Here is a 20270-nt window from a genome sequence, read left to right as displayed (position 1 = left end):
GGGTTAACATTTTATTCGATAAAAAAATTGAGTAATCCACCCCAAATCGTTAAGCCGTTAATTATAAAATTTTAATCCGTTCACCATCCATTACCCCGCTAATCCGATGTTAATAAGCTATTAGTTCGATTCGGTTAAAGATTATGGTTCGGTTTTGAAGAGCACTAGTGCCAGGTGGACGGTAGCAGGTAAAAAAGAAATTGTCCAGATTGGAGTCCGAAACTTTTCTAATGCCTTTTTGGGCAAAAAATACATTTCTACTACTAAAAAAAAAGTTACATAAATAACTAAAACGCAGTATAATACTGCGTTTTACTTTAACGTAAAGTTAGCCGTTAAAGTAAAATGCAGTACTATACTGGGTATTATTAAAAAATTATTTTTTTAAGGAAAACGCAGTATAATACTGCGTTTTCCTTAAACGCAGAATTGTACTGTGTTTCCCTATTAATATTGGGCCCACCTATATTTAATTAAAGGGAAACGCAGTACAATATTGCGTTTAGGGAAAACGCAGTATTATATTGCGTTTTCCTTTAATAAAATAAAGCTCTTCTTCTTCCCCAAGACAACGACAGAACGTTATCTCTATTAAAAAATACCCCTGCTCCACTGCTGGTCCCCCCCTCAAATTTTTTTAAAAAAATTTGGGCCCACCCTGACCCAAAAAGCAAAGAGTGTAGGTCCCGCACACAAGACATGCTTTGATTCCTTCATTCGGAGTGCAAAAATTCGATTTGAATCAATTTCAAAAAACTTAAATCGAGGTATTTCGATTTTGTTTATGTCGAAACTCGTATAGTACATGCATATTTGTATTGTTGAATATGTTTCCATGTTAATTTGTGTTTAAATTTGTATCTTATTTATACCCGGATTGATTTATTAGCTTTGGGACAAAAAATTGTTAAAATTTGATAAATAATTTTTATTGTTAATGTTATGTTTTTATTTGCTTCAATAATAAATAAATATTATTTATTTAGTTTGTTGTTCATATTTGTATGTTATGTTTGTTGTTTTTATATGTAATAGTGACCTTTTAGCGTAGTAAAATATAGAGCCTTTTAGCATAATAAAATATAGAGCCTTTTAGCGTAGTAAAATATATAGCCTTTTAGCGTAGTAAAATGTAGAGCATTTTAGCGTAGAGTCTCTATAGCTTAAGTATGTAGTAACTACAAACTCTATCCAATTACACTTTACAAAATTAATTATTTAATTTATAAAAATAATCTTACAAAAGTAAAAAATTAATATACGTTGTCAAATTAACTCAAATATCGAGCCTGGAACTCATAGATAATTACTCAGTCCAATTCAGTAATTAACTATTTAATTTATTAAATTAACAAAATTGTAACAATGCTGAAATTGACACACATAATAATTAAGGATAACTTGGTACTATTGGGCATCAAATATCGAGCCTAGAACCCATACATAATTATTCAGTCCAATTCAATAATTTTTAATTTAATTCCTTAAACTAACAAAATTCCATCAGTAACTGAAATTGACACGCATAATAATTAAGGATAACTTGGTGCTACCGGACCTCAAATATCGAGTCTGGAACCCATACATAATTATTCAGTCCAATATTAAAAATAATTAATTATTTAATTTATTAAGCTAACAAAATTCTAAAAATGTTGAAATTGACACACATAATAATTAAGGATAGCTTGGTGCTACCGGGCCTCAAATATCGAGCCTGGAGCCCATAGATAATTACTCAGTCCAATTTTAAAAATATTTATTTAATTTATTAAACTAACAAAATTCTAAAAATACTGAAATTGACACGCATAATAATTAAGGATAACTTGGTACTACCGGGCCTCAGATATCGAGCCTAGAACCCATACATAATTACTCAGTCTAATTTTAAAAATAATTATTTAATTCCTTAAACTAACAAAATTCTAAAAATGTTGATATTGACACGCATAATAATTAAGGATAACTTGGTGCTACCGGGCCTCAAATATCGAGCCTGGAATCCATACATAATTGCTCAGTCCAATTTTAAAAATAATTATTTAATTTATTAAACTAACACACACAATTAATTTTCTTTAAATTATAGTAGACGACATGGACTTTCTGCCTGCGCATCCTGGACCAGTCGAGGATCAGCTATTAGTGTTGCAGGGTGACCATAGGTCCTCCTTTGTATGAGAGGGACATCTATCGGATCAGCCTCTCCGTGCCAGGAGACCTGACGATTTGTGGGACTTCACGGCGCAACATCATTTCCATGCCCGCGTAGTCGCGCGCCTATAGGCTACGGGCTTCTATACGATTTTTCGGATTGCGCGGATGCAGCTTGATTGGTCTCTCATCACGACCTTGGTAGAGTGGTGGCGACCGAAGACACACACTTTTCACTTGCCCACTGGAGAGGCCACCATCACGCTGGAGGATGTTCAGGTTTTGTACGGGCTGCGCATAGATGGACGGGCCGTTGCACTACCCCAGTACATTAGATCCATGTCGCGTGGATAGTATTTGGATATGATGGGGTAGTATACTGGTTACAGACCTCAGGGTGACGCTGTACAGAGAGGGGGCAGTCGCGTTGCTTTGTTAGCCATCAGAGATCATATGGCATTTTTGCACCCAGACATTACCGGCGAGACGGATGATCTCCATATTGAGCGGTACACGAGGTTGGCGCTGCTCCTGCTTTTCGGGGGTGTCTTGTTCCCAAACACTTCGGGAAGTCTAGTGAGTATGCGCTTTCTCCATCATCTGCAGCAGCTAGATGATTTACCCATATACAGCTGGGGTGTTGCTGTTCTCGCATACCTGTATAGGAGCATGTGCCGGGAGAGCATGCTTTGCTAGGTGGACATATGTGGTTTTCTGCCCCTTCTACAGGTGACAACATTTTCGAATACTCTGTTCATTACTCCGAATTCTATATGGTCAAAATGACTCATAAATTTTACGTCAACCTTTTATCTTAGGTTTGGGCCTGGCAGCGGGTCATGCCGTTACAGCCACCTCTACCACCCGGTGAGGCTTATCCGTTTCTCCCTATAGCTTCTAGGTGGGTTCTCCGGCGTGGGAACTACCGAGGGACCAATGCTCATCATAATCTCCCCCTTGTCAGGGATGTGTTAGATATGCTGGTGGCCGGACAGGTAAATATGTACTTACACTTATTTGTTATAAATTGAGTTGTGTTGCGCATACTCACTTTTATGTTATTATTTGGTAGTTCATCTGGACGCCATACAATGACGAGTTGCTAGCTCAGCTGCCCGATTATTGCTCAGTCGACCGACTGCTTTGGAGCACCTCCGTCCCGATGATCTTCTTCGATATGGTTGAGTATCATGCCACAGAGCGTGTGCTTCGCCAGTTTCACCGTTCCCAGCCTATACCGGGGGAGCCTGCATGGATCCCTACACACTATCAGCGGGATGACTGTATCAGGGTGGACGATATATTTATGGGATGGCTAGAGCAGCAGGTCCATATATGGGAGCAGTGAGGTGACCGTATTCCGCCATCACCTTCATTTACCCAGGAGGCCACTATTCATCTGTATATGCCATGGTACCGCTGTCACACCCGACTGATGATCGGGAACCCCATTCATGTACTTAGCGAGCGTTACAGACCATATGCTGGGAGGCACGAGTCACTGGTATGTTTTTGTGGCTTATTAATATCTTATATTTGTGATATAGCGTTATTTTTTTTAATATCTTAAGTGTTTCACAGGCTATTGGGCATCACCTGGTCTACCAGTTGGGACAGGAGATGCAGCAGCATGCCGACAGTGCTGCACTCGTTGAGTATGGCCGGCAGGTGGCAGATCTGGCTCGTCAGACCCTATTTCAAGCGAGAGATGGCGCGAGTTTGGATCACGAGGATCAGTATGCGGCGCCAGAGGACTACCATCGGGGTAGGGTTGTCCCACGAGGCAGGGGTAGGGCACGAGAGAGGGGTGCCCTACGGGGTCGCGGGGGACGGAGAGGAGGTGGTCCCTAGCAAAGGGCCGTTGAGGCACCTGCCGACCCACCTGTTGAGGGACATGATGAGGATTTTAGAGATGAGGATCTTGGAGATGATCAGCCGGGTTATATACCTCAGGTAGATGAGCCTTCCAGCAACATGTCGTTGTATAGCCTTCAGCTATCTCTGCCAGCATCGCAGGTCACCCCGTCAGGAGCATTGTTGATCACGGGTACATTCGACCGGGATGTAGACCAGTACTTTGCATGCCCATCTACCGTAGCTGAGGATCGGCCGACCCGAGACGTGGATGGCGGGCGCAAGTTGAGTTATGCCTCATCCCCGGCGGTTGATGCGGATCTACCACAGGCGCAGGTATGTTTGTATTACTTTAAAATTTCAATTTGTTTTCTTTTCCTTAATGAGCTGCCATTAATTAATTTTTAACTTTCTTATGAAGGCTTTGTCCCAGCCCATCTTTGAGGCTACTACATGCTTTGATGAGGACACCACAGATGCATATACTCAGGAGGCCAACGAGACCACTGTGAGAATAATATACTTTTTCACATGCTAAGATTAGTACTTGTTTTGTAGGTTGCTGACGGCCTATTCTTTCGATCCTGCCAGCTGTGGTGTCGATACTGCTGCACATCCTCATATAAAGAGGCGGCTTGATGATGATGATCCAGATAGTGTACCCGGGCGACAGGGGATGCAACTCAGGCCAGCAGCAGCACTAAAGCACACAGGTTGTGGGACTCATTGATTTACTTATGTTTTTACTTTGTGTAAATAGTGCATTATGTAAATAATGGTAACAATTATCTTTTACAACAATTTTATTTTAATTGCGTTTGAACAACAATTTTACTTTAACAGTACAACACAAACACAAACCTTGCAAACCTAACACAAAAACAGTAGAACTAATGAAAATACTGGATAAAGGAAACATAAAGATACACTACAATGCTCAACACGTACATGCCATTGTTTAGTCACTACCGCCTAGTATTCTCTGCTTCATCCACTCGAGCTTGTTTTCCAACTTTTTTTTTCTCTTCTTCCACCACCTTGAGTTTCCCCTTCAACTCTGCAATTTCTTGCTTGGATTGACGCTCTTTGTCCCACTGCCCCGTACACACATCATGAAGATGATACAACTTGTCTTTATAATATTCCTGCTCACATGGTTCATCAATCCATACCTTAAAATTGCATGTAGGTACGCCGGGTTGCCTATACAACATGTTCATACACGCCCAATAGCGGCATCCAGCTTCTTCCCAACAATCGTACATCATGCTTTTGATTCCACAGTCGCACTTTGGGCAATAAAGGGGTTGTCGAGACATTTCTTAAAGAGAAACTTTGGTTTTATGGAAATATTTGCTATAGGTTGTTGTTAAGCGCAGAAAATAACTAGAATGCGCTCGTTATTTATAGGCAAGATTTCACATATAACGTAGTATTATACCACGCTTTGCATATTAAATTTCTCTAAAACGACATTGTTTTATCACATGGTTTTCAGCTTTTTCAGAATGACATGACAACTCAACAAAGCGTAGTATTATACTGCGCTTTACATATTATATTTTTCTGCAAGGAAACAACTTTTTCACATGCGTTTCTAGCTTTTTCCGAATGACAAGACAACTTCATAAAACGTAGTACTATACCACGTTTTAAGTATTAAATTGTTTTGCAAGAAAATAGCTTTTTTCACATGGTTTTCATCTTTTTCAGAACGACAAGACAACTCCATAAAACGTAGTACTATACAAACTTAGTCTTATATCACACTTTACACATAATTTTTTTAAAAATGTTTAGATTGGTGTTCTTTAGTAACACCAATACGTTGAATATTTGAACAATTCTATGAAGAAAATAATACATTATGTAGATAATGGCAACAATTCTAGTTTAACGACACATGTTATTGTGACAGAATTTGAACAACAATTTTATTTAAATATGACAACCCAAACACAAACACGGCAAATCTAACGATACACATAACAAAAACAAATAGTAGAACTAATGAAAATACTTGACAAGGGAAACATAAAGATACACTAGTACACTCAACACGTACAAGCCACTGTTTAGTCACGACCACGTACTACTATTTGCTCCAACCACTGGAGTTGGTCTTCCAGTTTTTTTTCTCTTCTTCTACCTCATTGAGTTTCGCCTTCAAGTCATCAATTTCTTGGTTGGTTCGGCGCTCGCGTATCACTTGCCTCATACAGGTAATATGAAGATCATAAATTCTTTCTTTGTAGTACTCTTGGTTACATGGTTCATCCATCCATACCTCAAATTCACATGTAGGCTTGTCGGGTTGCTCGTCCTCCTTGTTCATACATGCCCAGTAGCGGCGTCTACCATCTGACCACTATTTGTACAAACTGCATTTTTCTCCGCAATAGCACCTTGGGACATAAACAGGTTGTTCAGTCTTTTCTTAAAGAGAAACTTCGGTTATTGTTAAGCGCAGAACATAAGTAGCATGCGCCCGTTATTTATAGTCAATATTTCACACAAAATGTAGTATTATACTGCGTTTTAGTTATTGAAGTTAAACGACATGACAACTCAACAAAACATAGTATTATACCACGCTTTACATATTAAAGTTATTCTACAACAAAACAGGTTTTTCACATGGTTTTCAGCTTTTTCAGAACGACATGACAACTCAACAAAACGTATTATTATACCACGCTTTACATATTAAAGTTATTCTGCAATTAAATAGCTTTTTCTTCAGTCATTCCAGCTTTTTGAGAACGACAATACAATAGATAAAACGTATTATTGTACCGCGCTTTACATATTAGATTTATTTTTTAATACGTAATTTTTTTTATTCCACATTCTTGGTCTTCTTTACTAACACAAATAAGTTTAATATTTGAACAACCATATCAAAACATCACGTTAAAAAAATAAGATGTAACAAGATTGTGGAACATAATTTTATTTGATATATATTGCAACATACACAAGTACAGACAAATATTAAAAAAAACAAAACCAAAACAAAAGACTAGGGGTATCCTTGATAGTTGGGTACATTCGACGAACTTGCACCAGGAGCTGGATTACCACCGCCATGCACACCACCTGAAGGACATTTACGACGGTCGTGTCCTGGCTGCGAGCATATGCCACATTTACGCGCATAAACGGTGTCACCAACATCCATTTGGTTCCGTATACGCGTTCTCTTTTTCACTTGCAACTTGCGCAAATAGTACTTGTTACATACCATCTTAAAAGGTTTCCACGGCCAATAATGCTCAGCACCTAATGGCTGCAATTGCCCGCTATACGTGTCTATGTATTCAGCAACACTGTATTGCCTATCAATATAGTTGGTTGCCCCATATCCAACTTGTTAAAAGCACTTCAACGCATGTGCGCACGACATGTGGTAGATGGTCCATTTTCCACATGAACAAAACCTTCTGGCTTTATTCACCATCTGCAGATTATTCCCACGGTGTCCGCAGATAGCGGTCTTAACTTCAAAAACACCCCGATCATCATCGTACTATAGAAACGAATGCCACTATTCTCGCCTCATGTACCTTTCAAATCTTCTCATGGGTATTGGCATAAATTGAACACCCCTTTCCATCAATGCCGATGCAGCTCCATGCCTTTCAACTATCCTCTTCGCACTCTGTTTGAATGTCATGCGGACCATGGCAGTGACAGGCAGTCTACGGGCAGACTTCAACAAACCGTTGAATGACTCCGACATGTTTGTAGTGAGGGCTCCCCATCATCTGCCGCCATCAGCATGCAATGTCCACATGTGAAGCTCATGTCCCATCAACCAAGTATAGGCTCGTGGATCTATCTACCGGATCGCTTACATGCACCTGGTGAATTTGCACTGCTGGTGCTCAGTTGCAGCCATCCACATTAAGTCATACAAGGCCTTGTCAGGATATTTCTTCTAGAAATTGGCCTTCAAGTGCCTCACACAGTAATAATGGTATGCATATGGTTCTTGCCATTCAGGCAAGTGCCGTACAGGACTTAAAATGCCACCATGTCGATCGGATATTAGACAAATACCTGAACGCTGTTTGACAACGTACTGCTTTAAGTGGTTCAAAAAAATTGTCCACGTCGCTTCGCTTTCATTGGCACAAATGACAAAAGCTAGTGGAAATATTTGGCCGTTGGCATCAACTGCAACTGCAATCAAAAGCTTAATATCATACTTTCCATAGACATGAGTACCATCTATGGAAATTACAGGACGAAAATGCACAAAACCATCAATTGCTGCTTTAAATGACCAGAACACATAGTTGAAAATATATTCGGGTCTGTCCGGACTACGCTCACGCCTCCATTCAACAACAATGCCGGGGTTAAAGTGTTGCAGTGCGTCCATGCACCTGGGCAGATTTGAAAAAGACTTATCACAGTCGCCATAAATAAGTTCAAAGGCATGTTTATATGCCTTTCTTTTGGTTATAGTACAATCATACTCTTGGTGGATGTCTGTAATACACTCTTTAATCTTGAACCTAATGGACACTTCCAAATATGGAATCAAGACAAGAGAAATCAAGTCCACATCCAGGTTGAAGTGATTCTCATTGAATGTGTCCATTTCACATCTGTGGGTGCTAATAAATTTACCCACTTTCTACAAACCTGATTTCTTCTTGCTGGCACGCAACATCCAATAACAACCCATAAAGTCTCTATGGCATACAACCTTGTATACCTCCGTAGTTGACTCACTTACTATCATCTCACGACACTCTCTTATACTGTAGATTTTTACAGCCCTAATTAGGCGAGCTTTGTCGGGGAAATACATGCCCTTTGTCAGAACAGCTGGTCTAGACTCATCCCATATTGCTGACCGAATTTCGTCATCATCCCTTGTGAGGGCATCCACGTTCAGCATACTTGGCAAATTATCAAGGTAGGGAATATTACGCTCATGAAATGGCACGTGGGACTCATACACTCTTGGTCTAGCGGGAGGTGGAGGAACATGCTCCCTCGTCAGCTCAGGTTCAACATTCACTTCCTCCTCATCATCACCCTCATCATGGAAGGGTGTGTCATCTCCAGACCCATCCGCATTGTTGTCATAATCACTATCATCTTCCTGACTTTGCGCATCTGCCAACTCACGAGTGAATACGTCGTCTATGTTCAACTGTGTGAGGTCAGGAACATCAAGAAGCTCGTTTTCACTTCACAAAAAGAACAAAATGATAAGTTACCCAACTAGATAAATACTTTAGAAATAGATATATCACTTTACTTACAAGTCATACTGTCTTGACATCATGATGGATATTTTCTTGTTGATGATGACTCCCAGATGGACCATCGTGGTCCAATACTCCAGAACTACGCATATTCCAACTAGGGCGGGGTCATAACTTGTAAAATTCATATCCGGACGGTACCCGCTATAAAAAATATGAGTGTTAATACAAATCCAGTTCAAACATAAAATAAACATCGCTAAATCGTAGAAAAATTAAAGTTTACCAGTCGTCTTGTGGATTATATAAAGTCGAAAAATTATTTTGTGGCTGCTCATTCGCAGGTGGTAACAAGTTTAAATCAAGGCAAGCTCTTTCATCGGCAATCTGTCCGGCAAAAATTGCTCCAGAATAACCACCCGATGACTGGGGAGTATCCCTACTATGCACGCCCTCATTATTGGGAACGTCTTCCACCTTGACGTACATTTCCAACAATTTTATTACAATAAATTTCCTGTATTCATCCGGAATTCGCAAAAAATCTCTAAGAGTTTCATCATCTTCGATGTTAAACTCAGAGTAATAAGCAAACCCCTGCGGAGTCACTGAATACGGAAATCTACCGGTTACTTTAAGGTTAACTGAACGCTTCGTCTGACTCATTTTTTTACGTAACAACAATACCAATTTATCGTACTCCATTGTAAGCGGCAATTTAACATGACACTATGGAGGTGAGCTATACCTCACAGAGTTATTCTCCAGCACAACCTCACCCCTCCAATATAATGAAACCCTTATATAATGAAACCCTTATTTTTGGCTCTTCAGACATTGTAAAAAAATGATTGATAAGAAGAAGAGAGAAGTATGAACGGAAGTTTGAAGGAAAGTATTTAATGGATTTCATAAAATTCAAACGCCTTTAAATAAGCTTGGGGTGCAGAATTTTTTTAATGTAAAACGCAGTACAATACCACGTTTTATGTATTTGAATTATTGGTATGTCAGTTATCCGCAAAACACTTATTGATGGGCCCAAATTTTAAAGCAAAATGCAGTATTGTACTGCGTTTTGCATTAAAAAAAATATTCCCAGCAGGTTCTGCAGAAGTGGGCCCAATATTAATAGAGAAATGCAGTACAATTATGCATTTTCCTTTAAAAAATAATTTTTTAATAATACGCAGTATAGTACTGTATTTTACTTTAACGGCTAACTTTCCGTTAAAGTAAAATGCAGTATTATACTGCGTTTTAGTTATTTATGTAACTTTTTTTTAGTAGTAGAAATATATTTTTTGCCCAAAAAGGCATTAGAAAAGTTTTGGACTCGTCTAGATTGAGCTCTCAGACAGTAAGGCTCGATTGGTACGAAGGATAAAAAATAATTAATCCCGAGATTAAATTTAAGAAGAGTTTATCCTATGTTTGATTGGAAGAAAATGCGGTATAATGAATCCTCGGATTAATTATCCCGAGATTGTAATATTTTTTATCCCATAGAAAGGTAGAATAACTAATCCCGAGATAATTAATCCGGGAATAACTTTTTTCCAACCGACTCTCGACAGTACAAAAAATATAGTAAACTATTAGTGCAGTTTAACCTATCAACCAATAGAAGTCTTAAAACTCTATAAATATGATTGCTTAATTAGGACAAGATAAACAACAATCTCTCGGAGCTCTGCTGTGTGATTTTAATGTTTTAGTACTACTCAGAAGGCTGTAAATTTGCAAGAAATATACGATCAACATAACACGACAATTTGAAATTTAAGTGTGCTAAATTATCTCACAGACTTGTTCTATCATTATTTGATGTTATAAGTACACTTTTTTACATCACAGTAAAATTACTAGTCTGGAGAAACTTATGATCAACATAACATGACAAATGTTACGTACAATTTCATCTCCTAATTAATTTGCCGAATTGTTAGCTGGACGTACGATAAATGCGTTGTGTCAAAAATCGTAAGACCATTCATCGACTATTTGTCTACTGATTGATTAGAAATCAATGTTTTAAAGGCGGGGTCGTGAGTGTCACGGCCCAGATTTTCCACAGCCCGGATCGTGATAACGCCTAACTCTTAGAATGCTAGCAAGCTAACAGATACAACATTAATATATTAATTATTAATCAAAACAGTAATTAACAATAACTTAAACTAAACAAATATGAAGTGCGAAATTTTTTATAACAGTTTGAAACACTAATACACGACTACTCAAAAGATCTGGTGTCATAATCCACGAACTTCTAAGAATTTTTTACAAATAATGGTTTAAAAAAAATACATCTGTTCTCGAAATTAAAAGAGATGGGAGAACTAAGATAGAGGAAAGGGGACTCCAGGATCTGCGAACGCCGGCAGATCTACCTTGGGTCTCCTGATGGACTGAAGGAAGCAACCCAAACTCTGATCAGTGCGGTCCAGTACCGGGATCTGCACAGAAAGTGCAGAGTGCAGTATCAATATAACCGACCCCATGTACTGGTAGGTGCTGAGCCTAACCTCGGCGAAATAGTGACGAGGCTAGGACACGACCAATAACATAACCTGTGCAGTTAAATCATATACGAGAAAATTACAATAATGAAAATTTAACAGATAATAACAGGAAGCGGGAAAACATATTGAGGGGACTACGAATATTCTGAAAAATAGTACAGAACAGGAACTCAGTAAATATCATGCTTTGAACCAACAAAAGTAATAACACAGCAATCACGTGCACGACATCACCCTTCGTAGTTTTACTTTCGTCCTTATCATAAGAAAACAACAGAAACGGTACGGCATCACCTTTCGTGCATTAACTCTCTCACAATCATGGCACGACATCACTCTTCGTGCATTATCAATATCAGAATACGGCGCGGCATCACCCTTCGTGCATTAACACTCACAGAATATGGCAAGATATTACCCTTCGTGCTTTATCATTCACTCACAAAACATTGCACGGCATTACCCTTCGTGCTTTATACTCTTCCTCACCCAAACAGTAGAAACAATAACAATTCAATAAGGGAATCATCAAGAAACAACCTCGTTTCAACATTTAACTTCCCAATATGAATCTCAACTTGAGTCAATACTCAACAATTATCCAAAACCAGGAAAACATGATAATACTTATTTAACATGAAGAATAACCAGTTTAAGCATGAACAATATGTATAAAGAAATACAATAATCACAAGTATAAGGTTCACTCGCATGCTATGACCCGACGACAACGCATAGATACTCGTCACTTCGCCTATACGTCGTACTCAACAACTAAACATGTAGCAAATAAGGCAACAATACCTAATCTCTCAAGCTAAGGTTAGCTACAACACTTACCTCGATTCCACGGCCAAAATCAAGCCTCAATTACCGCTTTACTTATCGATTCCACCTCCAATCCATTTGTATCTAGTCATAATTAACTTAATAATATCAATTATCGCTAAAGAAATCAATTCCAATGCATAATTACATATTTCCCAATATTTTTCCTAAAAAGTCAAAAACCGACCCCGGACCCGCTTGGTCAAAACTCGAAATCCGGACCAAAATCCATTTACCCATTCACCCCGAGCCCGGATATATAATTGATTTTGGAATCTGACCTCAATTTGACGCCTACATCCCTAAATTTCGAAATTCCTAAGTTCTACCCAAAAACACCCAATTCCACCATGAAAAACCCTAGATTTTGTGATGAAATCTTGTAAGAAGATGAAATAGATTGAAAGAAATAAGTTAAAAATCATTTGCCTGTGATTTAGGGAAGAAAAGGGTCTTTGGAAAATCGCCTCATGAAATTTAGGGTTTGAAAATTCAAGAAATGAATCAAAAATCCCATCCAAAACTCGTTTTGAACAGTTGCAGATATCGCATTTGCGATCAGGGGTTCGTAAATGTGAACCCCGCAAATGCGAACATTTCATCGCAAATACGAAAAATGTCCAGGGCCAGCTATCATCTCAAATGCGAACACTTGTTCGCAAATGCGATACTAAACTTCGCAATTGCGAAGGTCCCTTCCCAGCCCTACTGATCGCAAATGTGAAGCTTCTTTGCAAATGCGATGCTCGCATTTGCGAGGCAGACTTCACAAACCTGCAACATACTAGAAATATTTTTAAGTTTCAAAACACTCTATAGCCTATCCAAAACTCACCCAAGCCATCGGGGATCCAAACCAAACATGCACACAAGTCTAAAAATATTATATGGGCTCACTCGTGCGATCAAATCGCTAAAATAACGCCTAAAACTATGGATTTAGCATCAAAATCAATGAAATTCTCAAGAACACTTAATGTTTCTATTTTCACAACCGGGGGTCCGAATTACGTCATATAAACTCAGTTTCTCATCAAATTTCACACACATGACTTAAACACTATATTAAATCTCTACCGGGCTCCAGAATCAAAATACGGGCCCGATAGCAACAAGATCAAACCTTATTAAATTTCTAAAAACCGTTATATATTCAGTTTAACAATTTTCTTTAAAAATTTATTTCTCGGGTTAGGGACCTTGGAATTCAATTCCGGGCATACGCTCAGGCCCCATATTTTTCTACGGACCATCCGAGACCGTCAAAATATGGGTCCGGGTCCATTTACTCAAAATATTGATCGAAATCAACTTAAATCAATTTTAAAGGCAAAACTTAGCATTTTCTCAAATTTTCACATAAAGGCTTTCCAGAAACACGCCCGAACTACGCACACAAATCGAGGAGAAAGAAAATGAGGTCTTGAAGGCCTTGGAACCCCAAATTGGGTTCTAAAACACGAGATGAACTTTTGGGTCATCATAGTGAGGCGAGGCATTTTACCTCTGACGAGGCGAGGCGTAAGTCCTGAGATATGGGGCGTAAGTCCCACGGACTTGCTTCCGGTGTTTTCTGTGACAAGAAGGTGCCACCGAAACTTAAGGATAAGTTCTAAAGAGTGATAGTCAGACCAATGATGTTGTATGGAGCAGAGTATTGGCTAGTCAAGATCGCTCATGTCCAGAAGATGAAGGTAGCGAAAATGAGGATGTTGAGATGGATGTGCCGGCAAACCAGGTTAGATAGGATCAAAAATGAGGTTATTCGCGACAAGGTGGGTATGACTCCTATTTAGGACAAGATACGGGAACCGCAGCTTAGGTGGTTCGGTCATGTGTGGAGGAGGAGCACATACGTCCCGATGATGAGGTGCGAGAGGTTGACATTGGAGGGCCTACGGAGAGGTAGAGGTAGGCCAAAGAAGAGGTGGGGAGAGGTGATTAGGCAAGACATGGCGTAGCTTCAGCTGACCGAGGACATGACCCGTGATAAGAAGGTATGAGGGTCGAAGATTAAGGTAGTAGAGTAGGTAGTCTAGAATGTTCATAACAGTAGTATTGGCACGCAATCTCGCTTTCTATTGATAGTATGTTTTTATGACTAACCGTTATTTTATTTCATTGTTAATCACCTTACTGTCTTGTTATTTTTATTCTGCTTTTATATGATTTTTTGGTATTGTCCCTTCTTGTCTATATTTTTATATATGTGGTGCTTATACTTTATTAAGTCGAGGGTCTATTGGAAACAACCTCTCTATCCTCACAAGGTAGAGTAAGATCTGCGTACACACTACCCTCCCCAGATCCACGGTGTGAGATAATACTGGGTATAATTTTGTTGTTGTTGTTGTTAATTTCAAGAATTTTAAGATAGTATAAATAAAAAATAATTATAAAAATTATATTGAAATCACAAAATTATAACAAATAATCTATTTAAAATTTTTTTAATCATAATATGCAAATTAGTTGTAACGTCATTACAACTCAAACTCAAATTTTTTTTATCCGATACGAAATCTTATATGCATCTCTTAAGAAGTAACGAATTTTGAAAGAATTTCGATATTATAATTTGATATTTTTCTTAAAATACTCCTTCTATTTAATATGCTTTCAATTTGAAAGAGAATTTATTTAAAAATATAATTCACAATTTAAATATGATTTTCTAGCATCATTTATTATTAAGTTTCAACAAGTTAATACACATAATTCACCATACAAATACCATGATAACTAATTATTTAAAAAACTAAGTATTGTATCTCGTAAACGTTAAAAAAATATACTTAAAAAAATAATTACAAAAAAAATTATGGACTTATGTGTTAAGACATAACAAACGTTACTAAAATACCCTCAACTTAATGATTTATGATTAAGTAAAAAGTAATTTTGAATAGTCAATGTTATTAAGAAAATTTAATTTCAACAAAGTTAGTTACATACAATTGCATAAAGTTCTATTTGGCAAGCCCAACACACTAGACATTGGGCATGTCTGAGGCGTAAGCACCGATAGCCGAGGCATAAGTCTCACGAAACTAAACCCCACACCTAAGCTCTGGAGCGTTTTACGAGTTAGAAATATATAAAAATTTCAGTTTAAAATCAAGATTCCCTTTATACAAACTTGACCTTTAATCCATTTTTTGCTAAGTAGCCATTACAAAATAAAAAGTAAAATTAGTTACGAACTTGCACATATATCACTAAATCGCTTGATTCGACCAAAATTTATTGATAATCTGCAACTAATCCATTGCTAAATAGAATTAGCAAGGATTTTTATATTTAGTTACAGAGATTGTCCTAATAGGTCCTTTTTTAACAGTGAGGCCTACTCATTCCCATCATTGCAAAAGCTTGTTGATTTCGGGCTATTAAGAGCATAAATATTAAAAAAAACTACCAAAATCCGTCTGAATATTCTCTTTAATTGTTTGCCAACACCATATAGCCATCACTAAGTTTCTAAATAAAGGAAATTTGTCGGAAATATTTGTTAACAAGAAATTATATTTCTGTAATATAGGCTTGTGAATAGTCACTCAGCCTTTTTCCCAAATAATTTGAGCAGTTGTGGATCAGTCTGATAATACACAATTTCTCCATTGTCACTAACAAAATGGTCCTTCATCATACTTCTCACTAAATTTCCAATCAAATGAAATGGAATTATTCCTGATTTTTTGGGCTCTCTGTAATATTTCCCAAGTACCGGCTTCGCCGCTTTAGTCTGTTCCAAAAAAAATGTAACCGATATAATCATATTAGAGTAAGTTCAAAATTTGAAATTTAAAGTAATTACTGGACATGAATTTCCCTTAAAATAAAAGTCAAAGATTTTATGAATTACCGCTTCGACGAGATGATAATGTGGTATCTGAGGAAAAAGATGGTGAATGACATGGGTGCCAATATCATGGTGAATGTTATTAAACAAACCATAATCACGATCAATTGTTGTTAATCCTCCTCTAAGATAACTCCACTCCTATTTATCAAAAAAATTACAATATAATTAGCATTATAGATAGAGAAAATTATTTGTATTGAATTTTGATAATGGAAAAAATTAGTGTTTTCTTTTAGTAATATATACCTTGCCACGATACCAAGGTAACTTCTGCTCATGGCCATGGTGGTGTAAATAAGTGACAAAATCCAACCACATCACAAAAATCTGAGGATAAAAACATTAAAGTCAGTTCTAGTGGGTCATTATATAAGGACATCTCATTGATTTCATTAGATAATGTTTAGTACAAAATACAATAGAAAAACATACTTATTATATTATTAGTGCAATTTAACGAGTTCTAGAAAATAAAAAATTGCCTCAGTTACACAAGATATTAGAAATAATAATGGAAAATTTGGGTATGACTAACCATATAAGGAATTCCATAAAGCTTAAGCAGTTGGAGAGAACACACATGTCTACCTTGTCTCTTAATAGCAACAATAATAGTCCAGCATAATGTTGATGTTATGACATATTTTCTCTCATGAGGTTGAAACAAATCACTGTATGGATTAAAATGAGAACCTTTTTTCCCTGGACTTCTGCTTATCTACATCACCCAAAAATATAATATTAATATTAAAAAAGAACATGGAATAAAATATTTTATAACTGAATTTATGTAGGGAAAATAATCAAGCAAAAAACTATTACCAAGTACATTGGGTATGCTAATAAGGGCAAAGGAATCTTGAATCTAAAAAATTTGGTAGCAAAATCCAGTTCTTTATATAGCTTCTCTGGCATCTGCAGGGCAAAAAAAGATGTATCTTTAAAATGAAAAAGTTAAAAATGGAAGATAAATAAATTAGGAGTAATTTTAACATAAGAAAATTCAGTATTTCAGTTATATCTTACAGGCACCCAAGATTCATCAGCTTCGACATTTCCATGGTTTTGATGGTGAGTTTTATGGCTGAATCTCCTGCAATTATTTTAGAGAAATTTTAGCAAAGATACTAGAAGTCATCAATTCTAAGTCGTGAAACAACATCATAAAAAAAAGTCAAGTAAAGCTATCGGAAAGATAGTAGTGGAGTGATTCATATTCCTTTATCTTTAATCAGATGTGTCAGATTTCGAACCTTAGGTATAAAATCAGATGTATTAGGTAAAACCCTAATACAAATATCGACCATTGTATAATAGACCCACGTGGACCAAACCTTTTAGCTAGCCTCATACATATGAGAGCTTAGCACAAACTATAATTTTATCTATAATTCTTTTTATTTAAAGTGACTAAAGCAAATGATAAAAGGAAAATTATTTGGATAGAAAGAAGAAGAACCAACCATCCATGATAGGGAACAAGGATAGAAGAATGAAGAATGTGTCCAACCACACTATTCAAAAATGCACTATCTGAAAAGCTTCCATGTCCACTGCAAAAAAAAAAAAAAATTAAAAATGTAGACAATGAAAATATTTAAGTTAAAAACAAGAATTAAAAAATGTAATTAACTTACCAGTCATGTCCAAGAACAAAGATTGCCCAAAACATAGTACCTTGAACAACCCAATAAAGTGGCCAAAATTTCCAACTATCCAAATAAATGGCTATGGCTACCAATGCAACAACAATAATAAAATCTCTAAGAACATAACTTAGAGATTTCCATGGATTTTTAACCCAACAATGCTTAGGAATAGCAGCTCGAATTTCAGATAATTTAAATGGAGGTGGTGCACTTGGATCAAATTCCAATTCCATTTCTTCATTTCCCTTTTCAGAATTCAATCCAAGAGACCCCATTTTCTGAAAATAAAAAAGAACCTGTTAATATAAAATCACACAAAAAAAGTTCAGAATTTATAACAAAGAGGTGTGGCAATATTTTACTGCCCTTTGGACAAATGTTTTAGCCCTTCCATAAGGTTATGTTTAGTGGCAAAAGAAGACTAAAAAGTGGCAAATGTTCAGCCACATTTTTGTTATCAATTACTACAGAGGGAGACTAGAAGTAAAGGGTTAGACAAAAAACATTGCACCTAACACACAATCTATATATACGTGCAAAGGCAAGGTAGCAGTTGGTGCACAAAATATTTTGTATTTATGCAAGGTTCAGGGAAGGAGCGCACCCCAAGAAGGTGTGATATGTAGGCAGCTTGCTAATTACACGGCTCAAACACATAATCTATGTTGCATACACTCTCCAAAATATTGTCGCACTCATATTAGATCCTTCAAAATACATTATCTTTGAAGAATACGGCACGCACCCAACGATACTTCAAAGAGTCTGAGCAACTAGATTACGGGATACAGGTCACACAAAGAAAACACAAAAGACAAGTCTATATATGCGTGTGTGTAAATAAAATCAAGATGTATATAAATAATAATACTCGCTGACTCTAAATCCTAAGTACGCTCACTAAAGCAACTTTTTAAATATTTTAAAAAGTTGAAATAAAGATTATAAAATTAGATTCGCCCTCAAAAGGAGGAATAAGAGAATAAAGCAACTCTTTCAGATATTTTGCATTAGCTAAAGAAAATAATCTAGTTAACCAAAAAAATGAAAAAAAGTAAACACATTTCAGTGGCCAACACATGCACTGTTCCCTTTACATAATATCTCAAGGAAAAACAAAAAGTAAAAGTTAAAATGAATGTATGGTACAATTTCAGTGATTAACAAAAAATAGTTTTTCTCAAGATTTTGTACCATACACAAGACTAAAAATAAAAAATAAAAAAATTTATGTATATATTACCTTTTGATAACTCTTTATATTTGTCTTCACTTTCACTGGCTAAGTTTTTTTGCAGGTTAAAAGACAGAATCCAGGGGGGATTTATATAGAAATAGAAAAGCCTAAGTCTGTGGAATTGGAATAGTTGGGTCGTGAAAATTAATGAAAAATCAAGTCATTAAAAGCTAAGTACCTCGTTGTTCCCTACTTTAATAAATTCTCTTTTGAACCAAAAAAAAAAAGAAGAAAAAATGTGCCTAAGAATACCATTAATTTACTTCACGTACTCTCTCTCTCTTAGGGGTGGACATTCGGTATTTCGGTTCGGTATTTAAGAATTTCGGTTCGGTATTTCGGTATTCGGTTTATCAATTGTATATACTAAATACCGTACCAAATTATTTCGGTACGGTTCGGTATTTCTTATTTTGGTTCGGTACGGTTTCGGTTTAACCAAGACCCATTCAAATTGTTGCATTTCAGTAATTTAACCAAAAAAATTAGAACAATGGAAGTAATATCTGCCCGTAAACGAGTCCATGTAAATTGATTCAAGTGAAAGTAGCTAGCTCTTCAGCTACCACACACCAGAGACAAGTAGACAATGGTTGATAGTTTGACAAACCCTTAAATATTTTGCGTGTCAGTGCCCTTGGAAAAGTGGGTTGAACAATATCATGTCAATAAACAAGGAATACCATGGCCATGACAATATTATGTATCAAATATTCCAAGAAGCAGCAGTATGCACAATTCAAAGGCTCAAAGATGCAACAAATGCAACACCTAAATAGCTCATCTACTGGCTGCATTACCAATTAACAGATGCAGATGCAACAGTCTTTACCAACAGATGCAGCAGCAGTCTAACCAACAGATGCAGCAGCTTAACAATATCTTTCCAACAGATGCAACAGCAGCCTAATGTAACTGCAGCTAAGCAAA

The 20270-nt window shown here is 36.9% G+C and overlaps 1 protein-coding gene across 4 annotated transcripts; it reads right to left on the bottom strand.

Annotated features, from left to right (window-relative positions):
• Positions 1-15804: 15804 nt before the first annotated feature.
• On the bottom strand, positions 15805-19453 carry LOC107777511 (omega-3 fatty acid desaturase, endoplasmic reticulum-like). Of its 4 annotated transcripts, none has more exons than XM_016597568.2 (9): positions 19347-19453; positions 18092-18381; positions 17918-18007; positions 17481-17547; positions 17277-17369; positions 16990-17172; positions 16701-16781; positions 16455-16592; positions 15805-16334 (listed from the first exon to the last, which is right to left on the bottom strand). In XM_016597568.2, exons 2-9 carry the CDS (start codon positions 18376-18378, stop codon positions 16143-16145), a joined length of 1131 nt encoding a protein of 376 aa, XP_016453054.2. In that variant the 5' UTR covers positions 18379-18381; positions 19347-19453; the 3' UTR covers positions 15805-16142. The 4 variants fall into 4 exon arrangements, with proteins under 4 accessions (XP_016453054.2, XP_075105313.1, XP_016453046.2 ...); XM_075249212.1 differs by lacking the exon at positions 19347-19453 and adding an exon at positions 18708-18830; XM_016597560.2 differs by lacking the exon at positions 19347-19453 and adding an exon at positions 18469-18592.
• Positions 19454-20270: the final 817 nt, after the last annotated feature.

This window comes from Nicotiana tabacum, chromosome 3 (assembly GCF_000715075.1).
Source record: "Nicotiana tabacum cultivar K326 chromosome 3, ASM71507v2, whole genome shotgun sequence".
Lineage (NCBI taxonomy): Eukaryota > Viridiplantae > Streptophyta > Magnoliopsida > Solanales > Solanaceae > Nicotiana > Nicotiana tabacum.
The sequence above is the reverse complement of the archived record's forward strand: the minus strand, read 5'-3'. Positions and strand labels throughout refer to the sequence as shown.

Excerpts from the sequence above, each read along its gene's own strand:
- LOC107777511 (XM_016597568.2), bottom strand. The coding sequence starts at position 18,378 with ATGGGGTCTCTTGGATTGAATTCTGAAAAGGGAAATGAAGAAATGGAA. Across the intron at positions 18,008-18,091 it reads TTTGTTCTTGGACATGACTG|TGGACATGGAAGCTTTTCAG; the intron begins GTAAGTTAATTA and ends TTTTTTTTGCAG. Across the intron at positions 16,593-16,700 it reads TACCTTGGTATCGTGGCAAG|GAGTGGAGTTATCTTAGAGG; the intron begins GTATATATTACT and ends TTTGATAAATAG.